Source organism: Hylobates moloch, unplaced genomic scaffold, assembly GCF_009828535.3.
Source record: "Hylobates moloch isolate HMO894 unplaced genomic scaffold, HMol_V3 SCAFFOLD_6, whole genome shotgun sequence".
Classification (NCBI taxonomy): domain Eukaryota; kingdom Metazoa; phylum Chordata; class Mammalia; order Primates; family Hylobatidae; genus Hylobates; species Hylobates moloch.
Genome location: NW_026652281.1, coordinates 81,095,624 through 81,107,551, shown reverse-complemented (window position 1 = coordinate 81,107,551; position 11,928 = coordinate 81,095,624). Strand labels below are relative to the sequence as shown.

General features: G+C 54.2%; 1 protein-coding gene across 2 annotated transcripts; it reads right to left on the bottom strand.

Annotated features, from left to right (window-relative positions):
• Nucleotides 1–6,185: 6,185 nt before the first annotated feature.
• On the bottom strand, nt 6,186–11,727 carry ZNF48 (zinc finger protein 48). Of its 2 annotated transcripts, XM_032155733.2 has the most exons (3): nt 10,705–11,727; nt 10,410–10,503; nt 6,186–8,975 (listed from the first exon to the last, which is right to left on the bottom strand). In XM_032155733.2, the coding sequence occupies exons 2-3, from the start codon at nt 10,486–10,488 to the stop codon at nt 7,195–7,197; spliced, it is 1,860 nt and encodes a 619-aa protein (XP_032011624.1). In that variant the 5' UTR covers nt 10,489–10,503; nt 10,705–11,727; the 3' UTR covers nt 6,186–7,194. The 2 variants fall into 2 exon arrangements, with proteins under 2 accessions (XP_032011624.1, XP_058296896.1); XM_058440913.1 differs by having other exon boundaries at nt 10,410–11,727.
• Between the last annotated feature and the right edge of the window lie 201 nt (nt 11,728–11,928).

Sequence of the window (11,928 nt, the reverse complement as noted above, 5' to 3'; positions counted from 1 at the left end):
GTCTCAAGAAAAAAAAAATTAAATTGGGATATTTCATATAAAAATAGATTTTTTTTAGTGGAATATACAAATGCCACTTCCTTTGAAAAATAGCCACCTCCCTTGAAAAAGCGGATATCTAATTTTCCCATTTTATGAATGGGGCAACTAAGATTCAGAGATCATGAAGGAAAAGAGAAATAACATTCAGTAAGTGCTTACAAGTCCTATGTTGTCTCTTTACAACAGCCTGTTGGATCAATAATACCTCCATTGGACAAAAGAGGAAACGGAAGCTTAGAGAAGTTAAGTAATTTGCTCCAAGTCACACAGCTGGCAAGCAGCAGATTCAAAGCTTGTGCTCTTCTATTGCACCAAATTACCTCTCAGGAATGAAGTTATAAAATTGGCTCTTTCCCAGAGCTGGGAGAAGGGGTCAAATGCCTGGATACTCACACACAGGATCCCCAAAAGCCACTTTGCATTCATTCTCTGAGGGTTTTTTTTTTTTTTTTTTTTTTTTGAGATGGAGTCTTGCTCTGTCACCCAGATTGGAGTGCAGTGGCGCAGTCTAGGCTCACTGCAACCTCTGCTTCCCATGTTCAAGTGATTCTCCTGCCTCAGCCTCCCAAGTAGCTGGGATTACAGGCACACACCACCACACCTGGCTATTTTTGTTTTTTTTTTGTTTGTTTGTTTTGTTTTTTTTTTTTTTGAGACGGAGTCTTGCTCTGTTGCCCACGCTGGAGTGCAGTGGCGCGATCTCGGCTCACTGCAAGCTCCGCCTCCCGGGTTCACGCCATTCTCCTGCCTCAGCCTCTCCATATTTTTGTATTTTTTGTAGAGACAGGGTTTCACCATGTTGGCCAGGCTGGTCTCAAACCCCTGACCTTGTGATCCACCCACCTTGGCCTCCCAAAGTGCTGGAATTACAGGCTTGAGCCACCATGCCCGGCCTCTCTGGGTATTTATTGAGTCCTATATACCTGTCACCATTCTAGGTATGGGAGATGTAGTAGTGAACAAAACAAATAAAAATATTGGCTCTTGTGGCACTACTAAGGGTGCAAAAAAATGTACACATGTAAAAAGGAAGATAATATCAGATAATGATAGGTGCAACGAGGGAAATCTGACAAGATGATCCAACAGGGAGCAGCTATGGTAACGGGGGCTTCTTTAATGCAGGCAGAGAAAGGGTCTCAGCATATAATTTCTTTTTTTTTTTTTTTCTGAGACGGAGTCTCACTCTATCAACCAGGCTGGAGTGCACTGGCACGATCTTGGCTCACTGCAACCTTCACCTCCCGGGTTCAAGGGATTCTCCTGCCTCATCCTCCTGAGTAGCTGAGATCACAGGTGTGCACCACCACATTCAGCTAATTTTTTTTTTTTGAGGCGGAGTCTCACTCCGTCTCCCAGGCTGGAGTGCAGTGGCGCGATCTTGGCTCACTGCAAGCTCTGCCTCCCGGGTTCACACCATTCTCCTGCCTCAGCCTCCCGAGTAGCTGGGACTACAGGCGCCCGCCACCACGCCCAGCTAATTTTTTTTGTATTTTTAGTAGAGACAGGGTTTCACCGTGTTAGCCAGGCTGGTCTTGAACTCCTGACCTCAAGTGATCTGCCTGCCTTGGCCTCCCAAAGTGCTGGGATTACAGGCATGAGCCACCATGCCCAGCCTGGATACAATATTTTGTTTGTTTGTTTGTTTGTTTGAGACGGAGTCTCCAACTGTCGCCCTGGCTGGTGGACGGTGGCGCAATCTTGGCTCGTTGCAACCTCTGCCTTCTGGGTTCAATTCTCCAGCCTCAGCCTCCCAAGTAGCTAGGATTACAGGCGCCTGCCACCATGCCTGGCTAATTTTTTGTATTGTCAGCAGAGAAGGGGGTTTCACTATGTGAGCCAGGCTGGTCTGGAACTCCTGACCTCAAGTGATCCACCCGCTTCGGCCTCCCAAAGTGCTGGGATTATAGGCATGAGCCACCGCGCCCGGCCTGGATACAATATTTGAGATGAACCTTGAATGATGAGAAAGGGTTAACCATTTGAAAATCTGGAAGAAGAGTGTTTGAGACTGAACTGCAGAGGCCTTGAGGCAGAAGCTTGGTGTGTTTGAGGAATAGGAAGAAGACTTGTGTTGCTGGATCTGAGCATCCAAGGGAGTGAACAAGGGGAAATGTAGCAGGGGAGATGGAGGAGAGGTAGGCAGAGGGTAAACTTGGCCAGAACCCAACCTCTAGTGAAAGCAAGGCATCTCGCTCTGATTAAGAGAGAATCAATGAGGAGACTCAGCCAGGAGCCTGTCTCTGGCAGTGAAAGTCCCTACTGGAAGGAGCCTCCTGCTGTTTTAAACAGGAACTTGGAAAAAGAAGGTAAAGGGCTCCATCGATTTGCCCTGCAACCATGTACAGGTGTCTACTTGCAATACAATCTAGTTCATGTTCTTGAGGATCTCATAGTCTAGTAAAGAAGTTTTTGGGCCATGCGCAGAGGTCACGCCTATAATCACAGCACTTTGGGAGGCTGAGGCAGGTGGATCACCTGAGGTCAGGAGTTTGAGACCATCCTGGCCAACACCCCGTCTCTACTAAAAATACAAAAATTAGCCGAGTGTGGTGGCACATGTCTGTAGTCCCAGCTACTTGGGAGGCTGAGGCAGGAGAATCGCTTAAACTCTGTCTCAAAAAAAAAAAAAAAAAAAAAAGAAGTTTTTGGGGCCAGGAGCAATGGCCCATACCTGTAATACCAACACTTTGGGAGTCCGAAGCGGGTAGTCACTTGAGGTCAGGAGTTCAAGACCAGTCTGGCCAACATGGCGAAACCCTGTCTTTAGTAAAAATACAAAAATTAGCTGGGCATGGTGGCATACGCCTGTAATCCCAGCTACTTGGGAGGCTGAGGCATGAGAATCGCTTTAACCCAGGAGGTGGAGGTTGCAGTAAGCTGAGATCGCGCCACTGAACTCCAGCCTGGGCAATAGAGCAAGACCCTTTCTTAAAAAAAACAAAAAAGAAGAAGAAGCAGCAGCAGAAGAAGAAGCTTGTGGGCTGGGCATGGTGGCTCTCACCTGTAATCCTAGCACCTTGGGAGGGTGAGGCAGGTGGACTGCTTGAGCTCAGGAGTTGGAGACGAGCCTGGGAAACGTAGTGAAACCCCGTCTCTACAAAAATCACCAAAAAAAAAAAAAAAAAAAATTAGCTGAGCATAATGGTGCACGTGCCTGTAGTCCCAGATACTTGTGCGGCTGAGGCAGGAGGAGCACTTGAACCTGAGAGGTCGAGGCTGCAGTGAGCCAATATTGCATGCTGGACTCCAGCCTGGGTGACAAAGTGAGACTCTGTCTCAAAAAAAAAAAAGAAGCTTCTGATTTAAAATATATCTCTAAATATACAGTATGAGTGATATACGAAAAGGACAATAGGATGTTCTGGCAGGAGAAGTGTGGGGTAAGTGAACAACTCTTTCGGGGGTATTAGGTATTTGGTGCTGGTCTCACTGAGAAGGTAACTGTGAAGGACCTTGAAAGATGAGTGGGTGTCAGTTGTGGTGACGCACACCTATGGTCCCAGCTACTTAGGAGGCTGAGGCAGGAGGACTGCTGGAGCCCAGGGGTTCAAGGCTATAGTGCACTATGTGCCTGTGAATAGCTACTGTATTCCAGCCTGGGCAATATAGTGAGACCTCATCTCTAAAAAAACAAACAAACAAAAACTAAAAATGAGTGGGAGTTTGCCAGATTGGCAAGGAGGCAGTAGTTTGTGGAAATATATATATATATATAATTTTTTTTTTGAGACAGGGTCTCACTCTGTCCCCCAGGCTGGAGTGCAGTGTGCAGTCACAGCTCACTGCAACCTCGACTTCCCAGGCGCAAGCAATCCTCCTGCCTCAAGCCTCCTGAGTAGCTGGGACTACAGTATTTTCTGGTGGTGGCAGGGGTTGTTTTTGCTTTTTGGAGACAGGATCTCGCTCTTTTGCCCAGGATGGAGTGCAGTGGCATGATCATGGCTCACTGCAGCCTCAACTTCCTGGGCCCAAGCGATCCTCCCACGTCAGCCTCCTGAGTTGCTGGGACTACAGGTGCGTTCCACCTAATTTTTGTATTTTTTGTAGAGAGGTCTCACTATGTTGCCCAGGCTGGTCTCGAACTCCTGGCCTCCTGGCCTCCTGCCTCAACCTCCCAAAATGCTGATGACAGGCCTGAGCCACATCTGGCCTGGAAAGGCCTTCAGATCACAGAGGATTCTCTCCTGCCCATAGGTTTGCTGGACGTTTCTCACCTCACTTGTAATTATTTGTTCAATGTCTATCTCCCGCATAAAAACAGGTCAGGGACTTTTTGTCTTGTTTATCTTTCTATCCCAGTACGTAGCACACAATAGGTGCAGCTGTTGAGTGAGTAACTATCCTCAAGAAGCTCTTCATGTTTTAGGTGCTCAGAGAGGGGTTGCTTAGAGAAGGGGATTCTAACTAACCCAGGCTGGAGGGTCAGAGTAGGCTTCTTGGAGGAAGTAGTGCTTGAGGTGTTTTGACAGAGGAGATTAACAAGGGGTGGGTAGTGGTGGAGGAGCATTCCAAGTAAAAGAAACGACATTTAAGGAGCCCAGGGCTGAAACTACACAAGTGGAAGGGCTTGAGTGCCAATGAAAGTTAGGCTTTACGGACAGCATGTGGAGATCCAGTGGGGTTTCAATGGGGGAGTGACATGGCCAGATGTAATTTTAGAAAGCAGGCCAGGCACGATGGCTCATGCCTATAAATCCCAGCACTTTGGGAGGCTGAGGCGGGCAGATCACCTAAGGTCAGGAGTTCGAGACTAGCCTGGCCAACATAGTGAAACCCCTTCTCTACTAAAAATAAAAAAATTAGCCAGGCGCAGTGGCAGACGCCTGTAATCCCAGCTACTAGGGAGGCTGAGGCAGGAGAATCGCTTGAACCCAAGCGGAGGTTGCAGTGAGCCGAAGATCCTGCCACTGCACTCCAGCCTGGGCGACAGAGTGGGACCCTGTCTTGAGAAAAAAAGAAAAAGAAAGAAATCAAGAAAAGAAAGTGGCCAGGCGCGGTGGCTCACGCCTGTAATCCCAGCACTTTGGAAGGCTGAGGCGGGCGGATCACGAAGTCAGGAGTTCGAGACCAGCCTGATAAACATGGTGAAACTCCGTCTCTACTAAAAATACAAAAATTAGCCGGGCGTGGTAGCGCGCGCCTGTAATCCCAGCTACTCAGGAGGCTGAGGCAGGAGAATCGCTTGAACCCGGGAGGCGGAGGTTGCAGTGAGCCAAGATCGCGCCACTGCACTCCAGCCTGGGCGACAGAGCGAGACTCCGTCTCAGAAAAAAGAAAAGACAGTTCACTGCAGGTCGGCTTGAACGGCACACTGATAGGGAAGGGAGCTAGGAAAACCAGCAAGAAGGAACTTCCAGAAGCCCCAAAGGGCTCCGCTCAGGCCATCAAGAGCCCCAACCCTGAACGCAGGGTTCTAGGGTTTTGAGAGGGCATCAATTTGGAAGGGGCGGGCGGAGCGGGAGGAGCCGCACTGCAGCCAGCCCTGGTCGGTTTCTAGGGAAGCCAGGCCAGTGCTTAGGATCTCGCGAGAACCCGTCCAGGGATTCTTCCCGCACGGAGATCGGGGAGAGCCGGGGGCGGGAACTTGCGACCCTGTACTTCGTTGCCTTCATTGCTTAGCGGGGAGAACCGCCCTGGACTTCTTTTTTCTTTAATCCCTGGCTGATCAGGCCAGTGGTTGTGAAAACGCTAGGGATTGCAGACCTGCTTCCCAGGCCCCGCGGGGCGCCGGGAAATCCGGCGGGCTTTTCTGGGGGTGAAGGAGCACCCTGTTTGCCCTGCTTTGGGGCCGTGCAGCCAAATGACTCATTTCCTGACGCATAAAAAGGGTCTCGGGTGTCGGGTTTCCCAGGTCCCGGTGGGCGGCGCGCCGGCGTCCGGGCTTTCCAAGCCGGTTCCAGACCTGTGGGCCGCCTCCCGCCGACAGCCGTCGCTATAGCAACAGCACCCCCCGCACGCCCCCTCTTCCTCCTCCTTGCTGCCTTCCCTCTGCAGCGCCGCGCGGTTTTCCTTTTAAGGGTTGCGCTGGATGCTGTGGCGTAGGTGGTGCCTGCGGGCAGCCAGACCTCAGGCCTGGGGCATCGGCTGATGGAGCTGGCGGCCGTTTTTGAACCAGACGTCGGAGCTAGAAAGCCGCTGACTACGCCTAGACAACCTCTTTATTTAACGGGCTCAGAGAGCAAGGGAACCACACAAAATTTACAGTTTGAGTTTTGCCCGCAGAGACCCCTCTCCACCTTTTTCATGCCTCTGTGTACACACACACACACAGTCCAAGCCTCAGACGAGAAGCCGTTTATTGGTAAAGAGACACATGGAAATGTGGCTGCCAGGCCTCAGAGCGTCCTGCCCTTTTCCCAAACAGCTGGCCTCTGCTATCCACCAGGACTTGGGCTTGGCATCCAGGCTGGATACCATGAGAGCACCTTCTGTCTCTGGTCTATTCTGCCAGTGTCTCCGTGTCAGGGTGGGTTGGCTCCCTCCAGGGCACAAAGGTCTGGGCTCTGTCCAAGAGTGCCCCTCCATAGGGGTGGGTACAACCATGCCACACAGCAGCATTTGCCCCATCCAGATGATCAAGATACCCCTGCCTCATCCCGTTACCTTAAATTCCAGAAGCCCCATCACTGCAGCTCAGAAGGTAAACAAACCCTGGTTCAGGCATTGGTCTCCCAGTGCAAGGTTGGGAGGCATCGGTGGTGCAATCAGCTCACTGCAGCCTCAAACTTTTGGGCTCAAGTGATTCTCCCACCTCAGCCTCCCAAAGTGCTGGGATTACAGGTGTGTACTACCTGCCCAGCAAGGGGAAAGTGTCAGTTCTTAACAGATGAGGCAGCAGGAATTTAGGGTTCTTTGAGTCCTCAGGTGAAAGCCAGTTTATTTATTCAACAAATATTGAATGCCTACTGTGTGCTAGGCAGTCTTCTAGAAGCCAGAGGTACAGCCCGTCCTGGCAAGGTCCTGACCAAGCCCAGCCAGGACAGTTTCCTGAGCTTCAAGGTTACTGTCTCCAATCCCTATTTCTATCTATTCTTCCTCCCCTTTCTTCCCTTCCTTCTCCCTCCCACCACCTCCCAGGCCCTTTCTTCTCTGCTAAGCAGCAGAGCCCCTCCCTTTGGTCTCCTGGGCCTCCTTCCTCCCTGGACCACGTCATTCCAGTCCTGTTGGTGCCTCCTGCTTGACGGGCCTTGCCCTACCATCTCCTATCCCAAAGGGCCTCAGGACCAGGTGCCCACGCTGGTGCTTGATGCGGGCAGAACTGTCACCAAAACCCTTGCCACACTCTGCACACTTGTATGGCTTCTCCCCCGTGTGTGTGCGCCTGTGTTTGACCAGATCTGAGCTCCGGGGGAACTCCTTCCCACAGAAGCCACACACGTGGGGCTGGCTGGGTCCAGAAGGCTGGGCCCGAACTCGGGGTCGAGGGGCCATGGGTACTGGGCCAGGTGGGTTATGTGGCCGCAGGAGAGTGGATGGTGGTGGTGGCCGGGCCCGTTCACCACGGTGGGTGCGGAGGTGCTTGACTCGGGCTGAGCTGTCAGCAAAACCCTTGCCGCATTCAGGACAGAGGTAGGGTTTCTCCCCTGTGTGCACACGATGGTGTTTCACCAGGTCAGAGCTTCGGCGGAAGCCCTTGCCACACTCAGGGCACTTGTGGGGCTTGTCTCCTGCCAGTGGTGGGGGTGGCTCCCCGGCCTGTGGGCCCCCAGGCTCTGGCTCCAAGCCAGGCAGGCCAAAAGGCTCACCCGAGTGTGAGGGACTTCGAGGCGTCAGCGAGGGGCTGGTGCCCAGAGGAGGTGGGGGTGGGCTGGGGATCAGAGCGGGTAGGGGATAGCCTGGGAAGCTGAAGTCCTGGGGCTCCATGTGAGTGAGGCGGTGGCGAAGAAGGGTGGAGCTGAGGCTGAAGGTACGGTCGCATTCCGGGCAGGCATGGGGCCTCTCACCACTGTGGGTGCGGAGGTGTTTGACCCGGGCGGAGCTGTCTGCGAAACCCTTGCCGCACTCTGGGCAGAGGTAGGGCTTCTCACCCGTGTGCACCCGCAGGTGCTTCACCAGGTCGGATCCCCGGGCAAACTCCTTTCCACACACATCACAGCCAAAGGGCTTGGGCCCCAAGTGACTGCGCTGGTGACTCAGGAGGCTGCAGCTGAGCACAAACCTCTTGCCGCAATCAGTGCAGATATATGGCTTGTCCTGGGCCTTCGGTCCCTGGGTAGGTGCCGTGGCTGCCCTAGATGGCTGCCGTCGGGACATCACTGGTCGGGGGGGCTGCTCCCCACGGTGTGTCCGCTGGTGCTTGATGCGGGCGGAACTGTCGCCAAAGCCCTTGCCACATATGCCACACTTGTAGGGCTTCTCACCAGTGTGTGTCCGCTGGTGTTTCACCAGGTCAGAACTCTGCCGGAAGCTCTTGCCACATTCACCACAGATAGTGGGGCGCTCACCAGCAGGGATCCGGGACCGAGGAATCTTTGGGGGACCCTGGGCTGGTGGCCGGGCTCTGTAGGGCTTCTCCCCACTATGAGTCCGCTGGTGTTTGATCCGGGCAGAGCTATCCCCAAAGCCCTTGCCACAGACCCCACACTTGTAGGGTTTCTCCCCAGTGTGGGTCCGCTGGTGTTTCACCAGATCTGACATCTGCCTGAAGCTCTTGCCACACTCACCACACACAGCGGCCCGATCACTACTAGCCTGGCCCCAGCGTGGTTCACCCAGGAGCCGGGGGCCTCTGTCCCGAGGCTGAGGCTTTCCTAGACCCTCTCTCTGGACCCATAAGTCATCCCAGTTGTGGATGCCTTCAGGTTTGAGAGAGGCATTTCCTACTTCATGATCTGGAGCCAAATCTTCTTCTTCCTTGAACCCCAAGTCATCTTCCTGTGGGGTATGTTCAAACTCATTCGGCTGAGAAATCACGTTCTCACTCCCTAGACCTGAGGAAAGAAAAGGAAGTTGTAGACCCTCCCCTTTGGCTCAGTACTTATCTTTGACAGCAACCTCTCCAGGAAGACTCCCTTGACAATCTGTGGTCACAGGAACCCCATTCTCTCTGTCCTCTCAACCTCTGGTGCACTTACTATCTGTGCCTCTCAATAAAAACTTTTTACTGTGCCCTTAATGTATGTCATTCACCGAATTCAGCATTAGTATTAAATGCTTGCAAACAATACTATAACACTATGACTATTCCCATATTACAGGCATGGAAAGACTCAGAGAATTTAAGTCCTTTTGCTGGAGGTTATAAAGGTTAGAAAGTAGCAAAGCCAGGCCAGCAAGGTGGCTCACACCGGTAATCCTAGCACTTTGGGAGGCCGAGGTGGGTGGATCACTTAAGCCCAAGAGTTAGAAACCAGCCTGGGCAACATGGTGAGACCCCATCTTTATTAAAAAAATACAAAAATTAGCTGGGCATGGTGGTGCACACCCGTGGTCCCAGCTACTGGGAGGCTGAGGTAGGAGGATCACTTGAGCCCAGGAGGTGGAGACTGCAGTGAGCTGTGATTGTGCCACTCTAGCCTGGGTGGACACAGTGAGACCCTGTCGCCAAAAAAAAAAAAAAGTAGCAAAGCCTGGTGTCTAACTAAGGTCTGTCTGACACTCAAGCCCATGTTAATCCCTACATTATATTGTCTATTTGGAAAACCTGGTATTTGCTATTATTATTGTATCTTATTGTATTAGCCCATTCGGTAATTTGTTACATCAGTTATCCTGTGTGTACCTGAGAGGACCCAGGCACACATCCCTTCCTCAAGAAGCTTAGGGTGGGAGGAGAGATAAGATAAAGTATCAATGGTTATAATTGTGGGTTCAGAATAACTATGTTGTCACAAGAGAGATAGTAGATAAGGAAATAGGAACCGGCATTACGGCAGAGCGAAGAGAAAATAATGTAGTGGAATGGAAGATAAGGTGTCAAAGGATGTTGGGACTAGCCTGAGCACGCACGGTTTGGATTGGACACTAGCTAAGGCTTTTAATTAGGAGACAGGGGGACGCTAGGGAAGGTTTTCCAGAAAAGACACAGGATTATATCTGGACTTAGATCAATCTGGCGGCAGAATGCATCAGTGGAGAGAAAGGGGCAGAGAGGAGGCTACTGCAATTGCCAGAATAAAACAGAATGAAGCCTGAAGTAGGGCAGAGGCAGTGAGGACGAGGAAGGCCGTGAGGGAGGGGACAGAGGCCGTGAAGAGCCCCTCCCGGCCTGGCGCACGGTAGGTGCTCCGAAAGCTCCCCTCCCCCTATCTCCCCAGAGGCACAGCTCACGTCCGATCTTCCTGGATCTCGGCCGGCCACAGCCAAGCATCGCAGTCCCCACCGGCCGTTACCTGTCCGTGGCGGCGCACGGCCAAGGCCCTCACCTGTGCGGGCGCCTCTCAGTGGCTCCCTCTCCTCCGGGCCGTGGAGATCCGGACCCCAAGGCTCTACCGCGCGCTCCATCGCCGGCACGCCGCCCTGAGCAAGGGGACAGACAGCATCCCGCGGTCACACAGCCATGTGTGGCCCGCGGCGCCCTGCCGCTGCCCTCTGCCGGCCAGCGCAGGCACCGGGCGGCGTCGGGTCCCAGGTACGGGCGCGGCTCCCGGTGCCCCCCGCCCGCGCCGCCAGCCGCCCCTGCACCTGCTGCTCCTCCCGGAGCGCAGCCGCCGCTCTCACCTTGCCGGCCGCCTCCGGCTCCGCCACCCCGGCGCCCTCCGGAGCTCCTCAGCGGGGTGCAGGCGCCCGAGCCGCCAGCGGCTCCGGGATGCAGGCTCCGCGCCAAGCCGGGAGGAGGCTCGGACCCAGGCGTCCCGGGGGCGGCCGCCGGGGGCGGGGACGGGAAGCGGAAGCACGGGGCGCACGGAGCCGCTCTAGGACCTTGGAGGAGCTGCGCGCCTGTGGGGGTCGCCCGCGTCGGCTGGAGCTCTGTGGCCGGCGGGCGGCAGCGTGCGGCTCAGGGGCTACTCTAAGCCAAGGCCGGCGGCCCGAACTCGGTGGTATTAACCGTGTGCCTCCTGGGCTGCAGCTGGGTGATGAGGCCCGAGGCTCTTCGTAATTGTGGCTGTGTGTCTCCGGCCACCCGCGCCGACCTCCCGGGCCGGCCGACAGCGCCAGCCACTCCGGCCTGCGAGAGACAAAGAAAGAGGGATCCAAAGACGGACCCGGGGAAAGGGGTGGGGGAGAGACCGAGGCAGACAAAGGGCGGCGGAGACCCCAGACGGGGCGGGGCGGGGCGCCGAGACATGGGAAACAAAGCGGGGCTGGTCCGAGAGGCCGAGGGCCCGGGGTGGGGGTGGGGGTGGGGGTGGAATGGGGGCTGGGCTGGGGAGACCGAGGCAGGAGCAGAGGCTAGAGGCAGACACGAGGTAAACGCTGCTGGAGAGATGGAATCAGACCTGGGGCCCGGAACAAAGACCCTGAGCCAGAGACTCACATCAGAGCCCTGAGTCACAGAGGACGCAAGGGCAGAGAGAGACCGAGGGACAGCGGCTGACCAAAAATACGGGGAGCCAAAGATTGGCCGCTAGAGACAAAGAGACGTAGAAACGGATAAGAGATAAAGTCATTGACGCAGAGTCCGAGGAGCAGTAAGAAGAGGCTGGGAGCCTGGAGAGAAACAGGCCCAGGAGCAGAGGAACAAAAGACGACAGTCAGCGAAACGGGCAGAGACAAAGAGAAAGAGACACAAAGAAAGAGGCGGCCAGAATGACTCCGGATAGGTCGGCAGCCCTACAGAGGCCAGGCTCAGGGAGAGGCTGAAGAACAAGCCCTGTTTCCCATCCTGGTGGGGCCCTGGCTGGAGCTGTGTTTCCAGGTTGCCAGGCCCTAGGAGCAAGATCCCAGTATCCGCCCTCTGGGCGTGCTTGGTTTTGGGGTGGAGAGAGTGTCTGGAGGTGTCTT